The following is a 15,505-nucleotide window of genomic DNA, read 5'->3' as shown; positions in this document are numbered from 1 at the left end:
TCCTACCAGACTGCTAGAACTCCAGGTATAGGCTTTGTCCAGTTTGCTCTTCCTTTGTCCCTTTGTCCCAGTTCATTTGTGTTTGTGTGGCAATTCAAAATGCTATCAAAACTCCATTGGGAATTACGATGCAATTTGAAAAGATCTATTTATTGTTGAGTTGTTAAGTTTTGCTAAGTCTGATCACCTTCATTGATGGATTGCTTGTTTTTTGTAATGCCATGCAAAAAACTAAGCGTGTCCAGTTTTCACTGCAGTGAGTTTCAAAGATGACCTCTAAACAGTTAGTACCTTGATCCTCCACACAGAGCTGTGACCTTCTGGTCACATTTCAGGACATAAATATTTCAAAAATAGAAAGGGTCTCCAGAAACAGCAGTTTGAAAATCCCATGTCTGTTGTAGTCCTGTATTTATGTTGTGGTGGCTGCTGAATGTGTCTTTGTGTAATTTCTTTTTTGTTTTTGTGTGAGAAGAACACATGCAGAATAATTAATCAAATCACCCGGAGCCACATTGAGGTAACATTATTGGGTCATATCGACCGCACAGTATGCTTCTCTGAATATCAAATGATGAGAAAGTTTACTGATTAGTTTGATATACACTAGCAAACAACTACAGCTTTTGGTTGGTTCACACTTCACAGTCAAGCACAACAGAGGCAACCTTCTATAAAAATAAACTGCAGATGAAATAGCTGCACTACTACAGCTACTGTTTTTACGAAAGTGGTGCAGATTTTGCAAAAAGTACGAATTGTAGCTTTCCACATCAGTCAAAGTCAAGCCGATCCAAAAACATCTGAACCCTCATGGTTCCAAAGGGACAGAGGAATTTAAACATGGCCTTTAAACATACATGAGCTCTCAACGTTCCAGATAATTTTCTGGCAGACTGCTGTGTTTTCTTTCTCTGTCTTTTCTCCTTTCCCTCTTTTTTTTTGAGCTATTGGAGGTTTTCATTTAGTTCTCTCTGATAGCTGCTCCCAGTGTGGACATTAGCAGCTCCACACTTCAGTTGTCCTCATATTTAATCCCAAAGCAAACGGCCATAAGGCTCAGACCCAAATGGTTTAAAATTGCTATCCACTCACATATAAGAGTAAAGCTTTAGTGAGGTGGATGTTTCCCTACTGCTTGTCAAATGTAAGGTTTAGTCTGAGTAGCAGCCTCAGCCGATCAGTTCACTGGTTTTATGTCACAGACTGAAGCAGGTTTAAGGACAACAAGAAAAAGTGGTGGTTAGTGGTGATAGTTCTCTGTTAGGTTACATCCTTAGCTGCATGCTATGACAGGAATTACATGGTGTTGTCATATTCAACTTGCAGAATAAAGACTAGCTGGGGACAATTGTAGCAGAGTGATATCAAAAGTTCATGTTAGAGGATAGCAAATAGACCCCTGTGTTAGGCTGTGTTGATTGAAGGATTAGTCCTTTATTCTCTTTGGAGTTAAGAGGTTTACTAGCTGCTCTTAACCAAGGTGCATCCCTAATAGCCTTTGAGATTATCATGTTGACCTAAAGTGAAGGACTGTGTTCTGTGCATACAGTTAGAACAAACAGTGTGGAAACAACAAAGCTAAGCGGGCCTTCATTTTCTGTAATAACTGATGATGCTTCTCCATTAGCTTTTGTCACTCCAGATGTTAAAAGTCAAAAAATAGTCCTAATTTGATACGCTAAATTCTAAATGTCAAAACGTAACTATTATTATTTGGATGATGGAAGAGTAGAGAATTTATTAGAACGATCCAAATGAATTCATTGCTCATTTGCTCCTACTCATCCAAGCATGGATGTAGTTCTCATGGACCAATGCCACTAAAGGGAAGGCAAATGAACCTTGATGGAAAGTGACTGATGGTGTTTGAAGTCTTGTAATTTTTAGAAATCAGTTTAGGAGTTGATAATGGCATAATATTATGCAAATATGTCAGCGGTTGTTATAAGGTATAAAGCCTAGATATTAAATAATGCATGACAAATTTGTGTGAAACTCACCATGTTGTCTTTGGTTGTTTTATCTGCTAAATAACATTTGAAATGTTGTTTTTTTTTGTTTTTTTTTAGCAGAATAGCTGCCTACAGCTACTTCACTGCACTATAGTTTGGATACAGTTCTCCAGAGCTGTCCTTTAAAACAGGAGCGTGCACTTTTTTTTTTCTTTGGCGCTAATATTCAGACAGCTGTGTGGTATTAGTTTGGCTCTTTAGTTTGAAAAGAAATTCAGAATGTTGTTGTTTCAAGGATTTGATCTGATCTAATTCAATTGGTAATTAATTTAAAAAAGGAGAGCTGAACTGCACACCCACAGGCCAGTGCTCCAGTCCTCTTCCAGATTCTAAATGGGCCCTATATGGGTCCTTACAAGGTCACTGCATTTTCTTCTGATCTTCTCAGCTCATTGCAGAATGAATGATTCAGCAAGACAAACTAAGCCAACTTCCCAGATCTCTCTGGCGTCTGCATCTCACTAGTGGCTTAGTATTCACACTCAGTATGAGTGATAACTAGGGAGGGGGGCAGGGGCATTTCTGATCCCTGACCTCTTACATGTTCTGAGCTTCAACCCTGCAGTGTTCACTTACAGATAAAGTGACTTCATTTTGTCATTCAAGCTCATACTTTCGTTGGTAGTAACCCTCCCAAATCATCTCTTACTTTAGACTTAAATGACATTTATTTATTGAAATATTTAAATCAGACAAGTGCTGTAGAGTGTCATCAAGTGTGGATGTTACTATGATGATGCCAGGCAGCCTTAGGTCTGCCTTTCTTCATTCACAGTCATTAAGAGGTACAGAAATGTAGCCTTAAGGGGGCACAAGCCAGTGTCCTCCATGTTCCGGTCCCAAGCCCGAATAAATGCAGAAGATTGTGTCAGGAAGGGCATCCAACGTAAAACCTATGACAAATCAAATATGCGAATCAATCTTGTGTGCTGAGCTTTGGAGAGTGTGGAAGAGAGGTGAAGAAGCAAGCAGGTTGGAACAGGTGGAGAAAAGTGTCAAGTGTAATGTGCAATTAAAATGTATCAGCAAGAATGAAAGGAAAAGTATAGAAAACGATGGTGAGACCAGCGATGTTGTCTGGTTTAGAGACAGTGGCAGTGAGGAAAAGACAGGAAGCAGGGCTGGAGGTAGCAGAAATTAAGATGTTGAGGTTCTCTTTGGGAGTGACCTGGATGGATAGGATCTGGAATGAGGACATCAGAGGGACAGCACTTGTTAGATGTTTTGGAGATGAAGCTAGAGAGGCCAGACTGAGATGGTTTGGACATGTACAGAGGAGGGACAGTGAATGTGTTGGTAGAAGGATGCTGAGTTTTGAAGTGCCAGGCAGGAGACCTAGAGGAAGACCAAATAGGAGGTTTATGGATGTAGTGAAAGAGGACATGAAGTTAGTTGGTGTGAGAGAAGAGGATGCAGAGGATAGGGTTAGATGGAAGCAGATAATTCGCTGTGGTGAACCCTGAAGGGAAAAGCTGAAAGGAAAAGAAGATCCAGAGGTACAGTGTTGCTTGGTGAAGTTGTTTTCATGTTTGAACAAGATGCAAACGTACAACAGTTGGTCAGAGTAGAAGGATGAGGACAAAAGTGCAGTGATAGTAGTTTTGTGCTGCAGTATGCTCAAGGCAGGCCAAACAATGACATCACCAGTCTAGTCCATGCAACACTGTGTGTGTGTGTGTGTGTGTGTGTGTGTGTGTGTGTGTGTGTGTGTGTGTGTGTGTGTGTGTGTGTGTGTGTGTGTGTGTGTGTGTGTGTGTGTGTGTGTGTGTGTGTGTGTGTGTGTGTGTGTGTGTGTGTGTGCGTGCGTGCGTGCGTGCGTGCGTGCGTGCGTGTTTGTGAATATGAATGAGCTGGTGTCTAGAGAAGACTCACAGTACACCCATCTACTCTAATCTTGTCTAATAGTGTGACTACCAGCCTTGCATCGAAAGACTGCACGTACACACACAGACCAGTGTCTCAAACACACACATTATGCATAAATTCCTACATTGCATTATTCATACTCACGTATAGTACTACATGCTCTAGTTAACACGCTTGAATCGCATCAGCAGACATGCACAGACTGAAGGTTCACTGAATGTTTTACCAACTATATGAAGTCGCAGTCTGTCTGCAGCAGGTTAGCACTGCCTCTCCATGCAGCCCTGCTGCGTATGAGCTAACACGCTCTGATGTTGTTGATGACTCTTTAAATCCCTGACATGGGACATTCACTTCAGTGCCGTCAAGGACGCTTTATGTTTTCAGTTGTGGTTTTTTGTTCTGTGTATCACAGTCTGAATGTTATTTAGATCTGTGTCTTAATATGTTAAAAATCAACAGTGTAAAATTAACTTCAATAGCACCGCTGCAGCCTTTAATGGTAAGAGGCAGTTATTATTGGTCGATTGTCAAAATGTGCTTTTTCTGTCCTGTTAGAAATCCCTCACTAGATGATGGGGAGGGACACAGGTTTGATTCCCAGCACTTCCAGTTGAGGTGAGATTAAGGATTAAATTTAATGAGTGGTTTTTAATGTGCACCGTCACCAACTGCATGTGCTTGCCTTTTCATCACTGCATGTTTTTCTTTCATTAAGTCATTTGATACAGAAATTACCTTTTTTTCAGCATGAGCCTCTTTTCATCATGTTTTTTTCTCTTCATTCTTTAAATTCCTGACTAAATGTCATGAAGAAATTCTGAAGTACTGTTGAATGACATACTTTATATTGTCTAAAACATATAAATTCTGACTGTCCACAATTCTGCTTTATCAAATAGTGTAGATTATTCTTTGTTCTAAAATGCTCTGTAAATAAGTTTAACATTTGTTCTTGTGTTTCTAAAACATCCTGTCTGCTGAGTACACTAGTGAAGCAACATTCCAACATTTGAAAAAATATGCAACGTAATCTTTGACTGAAAAAGAGTTATAGTGGACGATACCAGCTAATGTTTGCATTTTTGTATAGCCTATATACAGTAAATTCTATATAGTGAACACTTCTGATTCAGCTCAATCAGTTGTGCAAACATTACAGTTCAATTTATGGATGAGGTGAGCTATGGCCTGTCATTTTGGCATCCAGCCCTAGTGGACAAGGTTTTACAAAAGTAATATACTGTATGCAGTCATACATTAATGATCAAAGGCAATGAACAGTGAAGATTTAGTTAGAAATGGCATTGTTATTATTCCACACTCAAAAACCCATAATGACAAAATATATATATTACCGTTCAAAAGTTTGGGGTCACTTAGAAATGTTATTGTTTTTGGAAGAAAAGCATTTTTTTCAATAAAGATAACATTAAATGAGTCAGAAATACAGTATAGACATTGTTAATGTGATAAATGACTATTCTAGCTGGAAACAGCTGATTTTTAATAGAATATCTCCATAGGGGTACAGAGGAACATTTCCAGCAACCATCACTCTTGTGCTCTAATGCTACATTGTGTTAGCTAATGGTGTTGAAAGGCTAACTGATGATTAGAAAACCCTTGTGCAAATATGTTAGCACATGAATAAAAGTGTGAGTTTTCATGGAAAACATGAAATTGCCTGGGAGACCCCAAACTTTTGAACGGTAGTGTATGTGCAAAGATATGTCATTAAAAATTCATCAATTAAAAAACACTGACTGAAATCTCTCATTAACAAAGGTGCACAGAAATTAATTTCGATACTTTGTTGAAACCCGAAGTAAGTCTCTGCATAGTCTGACTCATCCGTCTAGACTCTCGATATAAGCCTGCCTTTGGCCACAGACTGTTATCGTTTCCTAGATCCCCTTTGCTACAGGAAATAACAACAACCTCCAAGCAGCAACCTATACAGTCAAAACTGCAAGTTTTGATGACGATTTGGATTATACAATAAGCCTGCTTAGTTGTAAAACCCTACACAGAATATTCTTAAAACATTGACTGACTAATGTGGATGCACTTGCGTGTTTACCCACCAGTTATGGAAAAAGTGTTGTAGGCCAATCAGACTTTAAAACAAAGGAAGAGCAGATTTTCATTCTCCTTCTGTAGCTCTGGAATTTCAGACCTTTATGATCCTCAGACTGGAGATAGGGTCTATTGTGATCAAAAGAGCAACAACACCAATGCACACCACGCCACATGGGCAACATTAAAGAAGAACTTCTTCCATGTCTGACAGGATGGTGTGAGGTTTGTGTTCCAAGGAGGAGGCCACCAGAAAGTAGACTTTCTGAGAATTCTCCAGCACACACTTCAGCATACCAGTAGGACACCCACTGGCTCACATCCCCGGTCACTGGCAGCAGTACAAATGCTCAAAGGACCACCAGAAACACCATGACCAGTATTTGACCCCACAGGAAGTGGGAGTCGAAATCTTGACAAACACGTCAAAAGAATTCCAGTTCTTCTGACAATGCTAATACCCACACCAAGGTCACGTCAAGACAAAGAAAGACAATTATTTTACCTTTGGTCCCATTCTGACCATCTGCCTACCAGAAGTACACACATAGAAATGGTGTCTTAAAATATTGTACAAGTGCACATTTATAAAAATCACTACAAAGTATCTTAAAAGCATAACTCTGTGACGGACGGAGCCCTCCCTGACAGAGTTTGTGCCACAACCTCTCCTGATTTAATGATATGCTGAAGTCCCTTTAAAAAGTCATACCTGAAAGCAACACTTTGAGCCCTTCCTGAGTTCCTCTTGATTACCATCTCAAGTTCACGTTAATCTGTGATTGGAAGAAGAGACAAGGATCCACTCTGTCCACTGCTATTAAGACCCACGTCATCAGGTTGACCTGACCATCAACAGATCCATCAGTCAGCAGAATCATTGCAGCATCATCGTTGTTTGTTTTGTATTGCTGTCCTGTCATAGTGTGTATTATTGTTGTGTCCTAGTTAGTAGTTGATTTTCTCTTCGTAACAATTGCAGCGGTTTACCTTAAATTACTTGAAGTACAAAGTCAAACTCCATGAAGATCAGTGTTTTTACGCTAACCCTGCCATTTTTAACGCTACACAATGAAAAAAGGTCACTCAAAGTAAACACATCTAGGAACACAAAACATCAGAAAATCATCAAGTCTAGCAAATAGAGCAAGAAACAAAATCCTTTCAGGAGTTGCTCCAATCCATTTAATTAATTACAGATCATATTGCAACACAGTTAAGTTCAAGTTTTCTTAAACGACAATTGTCCCTCAGTTCAACTTAATATTTAATACAATATATTTTGGTGAGGGATGCACAGTGGCTTGGTGGTTAGCGGGGACTGGAGCCTATTCCAGCTGACTTAGGGTGAAGGCAGGGGACACCCTGGACAGGTCACCAGTCTATCACAGGACTACATATAGAGACAATCACATTCGCATTCACACCTATGGACAATTTAGAGTCACCAGTTAATCTCAGTGTGTTTTTGGACTGTGGGAGGAAGCCAGAGTACCGGGAGAAAACCCTCGCATGCACAGGGCGAACATGCAAACTCCATGCAGAAAGATCCCAGGAAGATTGGGACAACAAGGGATCTTCTAGATCTTCTTATTCAAACTCAAATCAATCGATTTAAATTATGAACAAGACATCTGAAATATTTCCACTTAATGACATGGTTTTTTTTTTTTTTAAAAATAGATTATTTTTGGTATGAATCCAAAAAAGTGAGCATATGCACTGCCGGTGTAGAAAATGGGGCTCAAGTGCAAAATAAGTTGTCAAAGGAGGACATAGTGGTACATAGAAGTTTGAGTTTTTCACCAAATGTGTCAACATCATGTAGACTTAATGAAGACATGGAACAAGCGGATACTGTCAGTGAGAAATGAGATCATTTTAACAATCTTAAAGCTACTTATGGGGAGACAAAAGGGATGAAAGTGTATCTTAAAGGCTTGATAACAAGATATTCTCTGAAGTCATTTTCAAGTGAACCCTTTCCTTGAGTTCAGCTTCTGACACCTGGTTTTCTGCTTTTCTGTTTTTTCGCATCGTGATCTGAATACCTTTTGCTTTTAGACTGGCAGTCAGTCAACAAAAGCCATCACCTTGTCCTAAAATTGTCCTGAGTATTTAATACTTTAAACATTTTGACTGACGGAGCTGATCGTTTAATTACTGATTACTTGATCAAAATATCAGTAATTTGGTGAAATAACTGTTAGTCGTAGCTATAATATCGATAAAACTGGCTGTGCGAAATATAATATTAATTGTAACAGGAAATGAGTTAGCCTTTTCTTTTAGTAAAGCATGACAGCTCTGACTTTTATGTTTTGATCAGCAAGACCTCTATAACCTGTATACCATATACCAGTACTCTCTCCTCCTCTTTCTGCCACAGCTCATATTGTTATTGTTCCCATTCTTCTCATCTCGTCATATTGCCACCTTTGTTTACCCCAGTCGTATTCATCCTCGCCTCTGCCCCTGAACACTAACTTCTCTGCTCTTGTCTCTTACTCCACTGTAGGCCTCCTGAGCCAGTTTACAGCACTGTGAACAAACTATGTGAAAAAGTGCCCTCCCCCCGACACTATTCCCCTGTGGAGTTTGACAAAAGCCTCCTCCACTCTGCCCCCCTCCCTAGTTATCACTTAAGCCTGTTTCCCGACTTGGACTTCACCAGGTATTTTCCACCATCATCACCACCTCCAATACACTCCACCACTATGTCCCACTCCACAGTATTGATGGTTTAATGCATTTAGTTGTGTGCTGCCCCAGCAATTCTAGGTACTGTTTTCTAAAGCCAGCATGCCTGTCTTCCTTCCTATCCTTCCAGTTATCTCTCTCTTGGTCTCTCTCTCTCTCTCTCTCTCTCTCTCTCTCTCTCTCTCTCTCTCTCTCTCTCTCTCTCTCTCTCTCTCTCTCACTCTCTCTCTCTCTCCTCTGATCCAGTAAGCACTGAATCATGAAGGAGCCTATATTGACAGATTTCAGACTGAGTAGTTTATCAGCCAAGCAGAGCTCTTAGCAAAGCCCAGCTGAGCTTACAGTCAACTGTAGGGTTCAATTAGATGAGGAACAACCTTTTAAAATGTTTCTTTTGATAATTGAGTATTGTAATGCTGGATTATCCATCCCTTTTGAAATAATTTTCAACTTAAATCTGTCACTGTTCTTGTAGGACAGTTGTCCTCTCAGGTCTAAACAGTCAAAGATGAATACAGAGCAGTCTGCTAATATTTGACAAGTAATTTTGTAAACTAGTGCAAGCAGTAACTGTACTGCTGTGGATATGTTGGGAGGGGCGTGTGGTTCAGCAGTACTGATGTAATAATAGTATGCACGTTTGGAGTGGGGATTTTAGTGTTAGACAGATACTTTATTTCCTAAATTTTTTTACTTTGTTTTATCAAGTCCAAAGTTAACACAGCATCTACCAGGAGATTTCAGAGCACTTAATTCTTCCATCTGCATCAGCTTTATGGAGATACCAATTTCTTTTTCCATTAGGACGTACTACCTGCCCACATTCCCAAATCTACTACCAAGTGGTTTTGACGATGATATTACTGTGCTAGATTGGATGGTCAACTCAGTTGACCTGAAACACACAGAACCCCATATGGAATATTGTCAAGAGTAAGATGAGAAACATCCGACCTGAAAATAGAGATGCACTAAAGCCTCCTGTCAAAGCAAACCGGGCTTCAGTAACACCTTAGCAGTGCCACAGGTTGATCGCCTACAAGCTATGTTGCATTGATACAGTAATTCATGGTAAAGGAGCCCTAACAAAGTGTTGAGTGTATAAATGAACATATTTTTGGAAGTTGGATATTCCTTTGTTGTAAATCCTTTTTGCTGAATTTGTGATTTCTGTGAGCTTTGAGGCATTAATCATTAAAGTGAAACCAAAAAAAGGTGATGGTGATGAAAAATAATGTAATATAGGATACATCAAAGTGCACCTTTTTGAATTAAGTTCCAAAACAATATTATCTGAGATGCACTAGTAAGTACTAACGGCAAGAATTGTTTGTAGTGTAGTTAATCAGTCCATGTCAGTTTGCCACATGGCAAAAGAGACATACATGTTGTAGTTTGCTGTTATGGAATCTAACTCTCAAAATGTAAGTCAATTTTAAAAAAAAAGCCAAAGTAGTCTTATTTCTTTATCCAAACACTGCCAAGAAACAATCTACCAAAGTTTCATTTATTTTTGAGCACCACACGTTTTTTTTCTTTGTTTCCATAGCTGGAATGTGTATGAACTGAAATGATTTCACAGTTAGAACTAGAACAGGATCAGCCATGATAAGACACGCCTGAAACAGATCAGGTAAAGAACCTCATTCATGGGCCCAACAGTGGAAGCATGGCGATGCTAGAGCTTGAACCATGACCTTCAGATCAGTAACCCGGAAGCTCTACTGCTGAGGCATCAGTGCTCCCAAAAAAGTGAGATTTTCATGTTTCAGGAATTCACATGGGTCAGCACAACTGTGACCCACACAACTGTATGCTAAGCCTTGTCCTGGGTGAACCACATTCTCTAATGACTGTAATGTCTTTGGTATGCAAGAACAATTGTTCTACTTGTGGGTCACGTCTTTATAGCACCATACTATTTATTCATTGTGTGATGTTACCTGGCTGCCTCTTCACATTCCACCTTCGCCCCAAACCACTTGGCATGTAATGTGTTTCAGAGGGGATGCATTGTAAATCTACAAATGACCATTTAGTGGCAGTAAAAGCAAAATGTCAAGTCCCAAATTCCATTGCTTTGACAGTTTGTAGAATATTATACCAGCTCAGCTGCAGGTGAGTCGTCAGAAGACTAGAAATGAGACGTTAGTATACCGTGATGAGCATAGGGAGAAGGCTCTCCTGTTTAAATTCTAATTGCAGAACTAATTGTAGTGTTCCCCTGAAGACTGAGACACAAGAGTTCAGTTTAACTTTTTCCTTTCTATAAAAACCAGTTGAACTAAGGACACCACCTTCATCACGGTTGGGTTACACAGCTCCATTTGTAGATTCATTTTCATGTTTTGAACTGATCCTGATTCTGAACTTTAGATGTAGATCTTGATCATTAGACATATATGTAGATACAGTACAGAGGTTTTCAGACTGTGAAAATGTCAGGACATTAAGTTGAACCACCAAAGTCAATTTGTTTTTCAAATGTAGTTATAATAACTTAATGTAACCTCTCATTTATTTTTCTAATGTTGCATTAATCATGTATTTACTGTAGGGGGTTGATTAGGTGTGAACAAAGCAGCCATAATAACACAACAGCAACATATGAATGAGAAGCCATTAGTTTTAGAAATGAAGTATTTCTTTATCTTCCCCACAGCAACTTTCTGTTAACTCCATAACCAAGACAAAATGTCTCTTGATTCTTTATAGCAGTGAAACTACATTGCTGTATGGACATGTTTGTGTCATAGATCTTTGCAGGGTTGCAGTGATGGTTGAAAATGGAGAAGAGATGATTGCAAAAAGGGTAAAAACCTAAATGTTTGCAAATCATGCTGCTGTTGGATGCAAAATTTTCAAGATTTGAATTCACAGGGACAGTACGTTCACAAAAAAGAAATTATTTGAAATAAATCATGTGTTTGTAGATAATACTGGCTATTCTCTTTTTTAAGCCAGAAAGTGCATCTTAAATTGATAAAAATCTTTGTCTGTGTGGATACTAAAGCGGTAGGTCAACCACATAGGACACATAGTCACATAATTATTCAGAAAATAAAGTAAATGCTGTATTGTTGAGCTCTAAAAACTCTCAAGATGGAGTTTGTGTATTCACCAGCAGATGGTAGTGTGCTACTTACATTCTTGACAGCATGGTCATGAAGGGTAGTAGGTTGCTGCTTCTAGAAATGTCAGATGCCATTTGATAATAAGCACGGTGGGCCAGACCTTGAATTTATCACATTTAAGTTTGTACCTCCTTGGAGATGCTACCAAACCTCAATCTGGACCAGGTGTCCTTCAGTGTACACTACTGTTCAAAAGTTTGGAGTCACCCAGACAATTTCATGTTTTCCATGAAAACTCACACTTTTATTCATGTGCTAACATAATTGCACAAGGGTTTTCTAATCATCAATTAGCCTTTCAACACCATTAGCTAACACAATGTAGCATTAGAACACAGGAGTGATGGTTGCTGGAAATGTTCCTCTGTACCCCTATGGAGATATTCCATTAAAAATCAGCCATTTCCAGCTAGAATAGTCATTTACCACATTAACTATGTCTAGACTGTATTTCTGATTCATTTATTGGTATCTTCATTGAAAAAAATGATTTCTTTCAAAAATAAGGACATTTCTAAGTGACCCCAAACTTTTGAACAGTAGTGTATATTTGTAAATATCCCACGCATGTATCCTAGTGTGCACATATGAAAGCAAAAGGGAGAAAGCATACCGCAAACCTCTCTCTGTCTGTGTGTGTGTGTGTGTGTGTGTGTGTGTGTGTGCGTGCGTGTGTGTGTGCGTGCGTGCATGCACGTGCGCATGCATACGTACGTGTGACGAGGTTCCTTTTCCGTCAGAACTGAATCGAGGACAAGTGATCTTAAGTAGAGCACCATCCCCTGTGGAGCTCCAACAGTCTTTTTTTCTCTGCTGCCCGAGCAAAGCTTCACTGAGGCTTTCGTCGTGCTGTGCGATTGTTGTCCACTTCTCTGTCCTCTAGTCCACTTTAGCTGAAGATGCTGAGACCCACTGACTCCCCTGAGCTGATGTACTATCTAAACTGTCTGTACAGGGAACCCAGGAAGGTCGTGCTCCACAAGGGTTCCACAGGCCTGGGCTTCAACATCGTGGGGGGAGAAGATGGTGAGGGCATTTTTGTCTCCTTCATCCTGGCTGGAGGCCCCGCTGACCTGAGCGGAGAGCTGAGACGTGGTGACCAGATCTTATCGGTGAGTGTGAAGAGCAACCGCTCTCCAATTTTCACATAGCCATGTTGGGAAACAATTAAAAGTGAAGTGTAAACTAAGTCCCAAATCATGGGTCAGAGTCTAAGACTTGACCCTGTTCAAATGTTTAAAAAGCTTCTTTAAACATCTTCGAAATCACCAGGAGAAATCGGCATTCAGAGGCAGCAGGATTTCTTGTCGACAGAAAATCCAGGAGCAGTTCTTCACAGTGATAACACCAGAAGAATAATCAGAGATACTGAGCTGTGCATCGTCTTTTATGCTGTGAGAGTTGGTCATTTTCTCCACGCCTATAGAGCATATTATTGGAGTGACAGTTTTGACACTGTTATACTTTTCTAAATCTATTGGTCAGATCTTGACATCAGGTTATCATATTTCACCATTAGATCACACCCTATAGAGGACATTACGTTCTCATTAGGTCATGTTTTACAAAGAACATGCCTGGATATGTTCAGACTTTGCCTCAGCCCCCCTGCACATATTACCCCTATTTTGAGACAGACTTCATGCATATTATACCTTTTTGTATTATGTTTCTGATATACCTCTTTTAAGTATGCCATTATAATTTTCTACAAAGCATGTCATCTGTCTTTACACTAAAAATAGATGGATGTGTGTCCACCATAAACATATCATCAAAATATCATCAAAACATCAGTAATTACTAGAACCTCCTTTATTATGTAGTTCATACACACGTCTGAACTCTATTCTTCAGTTTTACAGCATTTGCCGTAATTATATCATCTTTTACTTTTAGTATATTGCGCCCAAACAATATTACACTACAAAAGTGAGTCAGATCCTGCAACATGCCTCCTTTTTTGACATATGATTATCGTTTCTCATACATTGAGAAAGATTTTAATACCTCAAACCCTCAATGTTATTTCTGTTTGTTGCCTTCTAAATCTTTACATCAAGATCAAGAGTGACCCAAAAGAATCCAGCGAACACTGGCAGCTGGGTTTCACCAAATTCCTCTCTCCACATGTACAGATCTTCTTTTAAAATGATCCACTCTTGTTAAACCTGTGTGTTCCCAGTTTATTAATAGAAGTTCTGCTGGCCTAGATTCATTTTCAGGGCCAAACACTCACAACCTGGTTTGTTTTTCCTGCTGTATTTCTACAATATTATCATAGAGAAGTGCTCTGTAGTAGGAAATGATGCTTTTATTTTATTATAGTCATGTGAATATCTGTGCCACTACACTATAGGACTTAATTAGTCCATTTTCTTTTGCATCTTTGTTTCTGCAATTTGTGGCCCATTAAAAAATTTACTGTGATTGTATAAATTACAGATGGCCTCACAAATGGTAGCTTACACTACACATACACTAACATTCAAAAGTTTGAGTCACTTAGAAATGTCCTTATTTTTGAAAGAAAAGCATTTTTTTTCAATGAAAATAACATTAAATGAATCAGAAATACAGCCTAGACATTATTAATGTGGACTATTCGGCTGATTTTTAATGGAATATCTCCATAGAGGTACAGAGGAACATTTCCAGCAACCATCACTCCTGTGTTCTAATGCTACATTGTGTTAGCTAATGGTGTTGAAAGGCTAATTGATGATTAGAAAATCCTTGTGCAGTTATGTTAGTACATGAATAAAAGTGTGAGTTTTCATGGAAAATATAAAATTGCCTGGGTGACTCCAGACTTTTGAGCAGTAGTGTGCCAACAATCACCTGTGACTTGAGTATCTGCCATAGAGCCTCTCTCTGAAACACTTATGACTCTAATAGAACCAAATGGATTGGTTTGTTCATCAGCTGGTTGATTGGTGCAAGTCAGCACTAATTTTGATAATCACCTGAAGATTTAGATAATTAAATCAAGAACACCAAACTAAATTCCTAGTGTCTAGATTTTTTGGGGATTTGCTGCTTTTGTCTATACCTCTGAGAATTAAACATCACAAACATTTGATTGGACACAACAGGCCAGCTTATTGATTGTAATTTTGTAAAATGGTTTTATTATCTGATGTTTTAATAGAAATCAAATGTTGTAGGAGCTAAATGTAATTTCTTAAGCTACTGCGATGTCTAACTTAGGAGTGACCTAGTTGGCACACAATGCTTTAGTCTGCTGTTACAGGATGTCACGTTTTGCTTTGTGCTACATTCTGTACAGAAGCTACACGCTGTTTTTTGGTTAAAGAATAAGATTTTTTATTTTTTATTGTCTCCAAAGTCCATAAATGTGAAAACACTATTTGTTATGTTTCCATCAGTAAATCAAACACACAACTTACAGCATGACTAACTTTTAGTGCCACAGATTAAGAAGCCCTTCCAGGGTCGAACTACTGATGATAATAGAAACTCCATCCATCCATCCATGCATGCAGGGGGGCTGGAGTCTGTCCCAGCTGACTTAAGGCAAACATCAGGTCACCAATCTATCACAGGGCTACACATAGACAAAAACAATCACACTCAGATTCACACATACGGATAATTCAGAGTTACCAATTAACCTGAACATGTTTTTGGACTGTGGGAGGAAACCGGAGAACCTGGTGAAAACCCACACATGCACAGGGAGAACATGGA

General features: G+C 39.2%; 1 protein-coding gene across 41 annotated transcripts in view; it reads left to right on the top strand.

Moving 5' to 3' along the window:
* The window catches only part of dlg2 (discs, large homolog 2 (Drosophila)), a 186,852-nt gene that overhangs the window by 147,802 nt on the left and 23,545 nt on the right, over nucleotides 1-15,505 (top strand). For 33 of the 41 annotated variants that reach the window (XM_055017123.1, XM_035951106.2, XM_035951104.2 and 30 more), the window contains 3 exons: nucleotides 4,440-4,499; nucleotides 8,479-8,634; nucleotides 12,750-12,906. In XM_055017123.1, the coding sequence (XP_054873098.1) occupies nucleotides 4,440-4,499; nucleotides 8,479-8,634; nucleotides 12,750-12,906 (373 nt within the window). The remainder of the gene's footprint in view (nucleotides 1-4,439; nucleotides 4,500-8,478; nucleotides 8,635-12,749; nucleotides 12,907-15,505) is intronic. The other 8 variants (XM_055017135.1, XM_055017140.1, XM_055017139.1 and 5 more) reach the window with 2 other exon arrangements.

The sequence above is a fragment of the Amphiprion ocellaris genome, chromosome 14 (genome assembly GCF_022539595.1).
Source record: "Amphiprion ocellaris isolate individual 3 ecotype Okinawa chromosome 14, ASM2253959v1, whole genome shotgun sequence".
Taxonomy (NCBI): domain Eukaryota; kingdom Metazoa; phylum Chordata; class Actinopteri; family Pomacentridae; genus Amphiprion; species Amphiprion ocellaris.
Note: the sequence above shows the minus strand (reverse complement) of the source record. Positions and strands in the feature narration are given on the sequence as shown.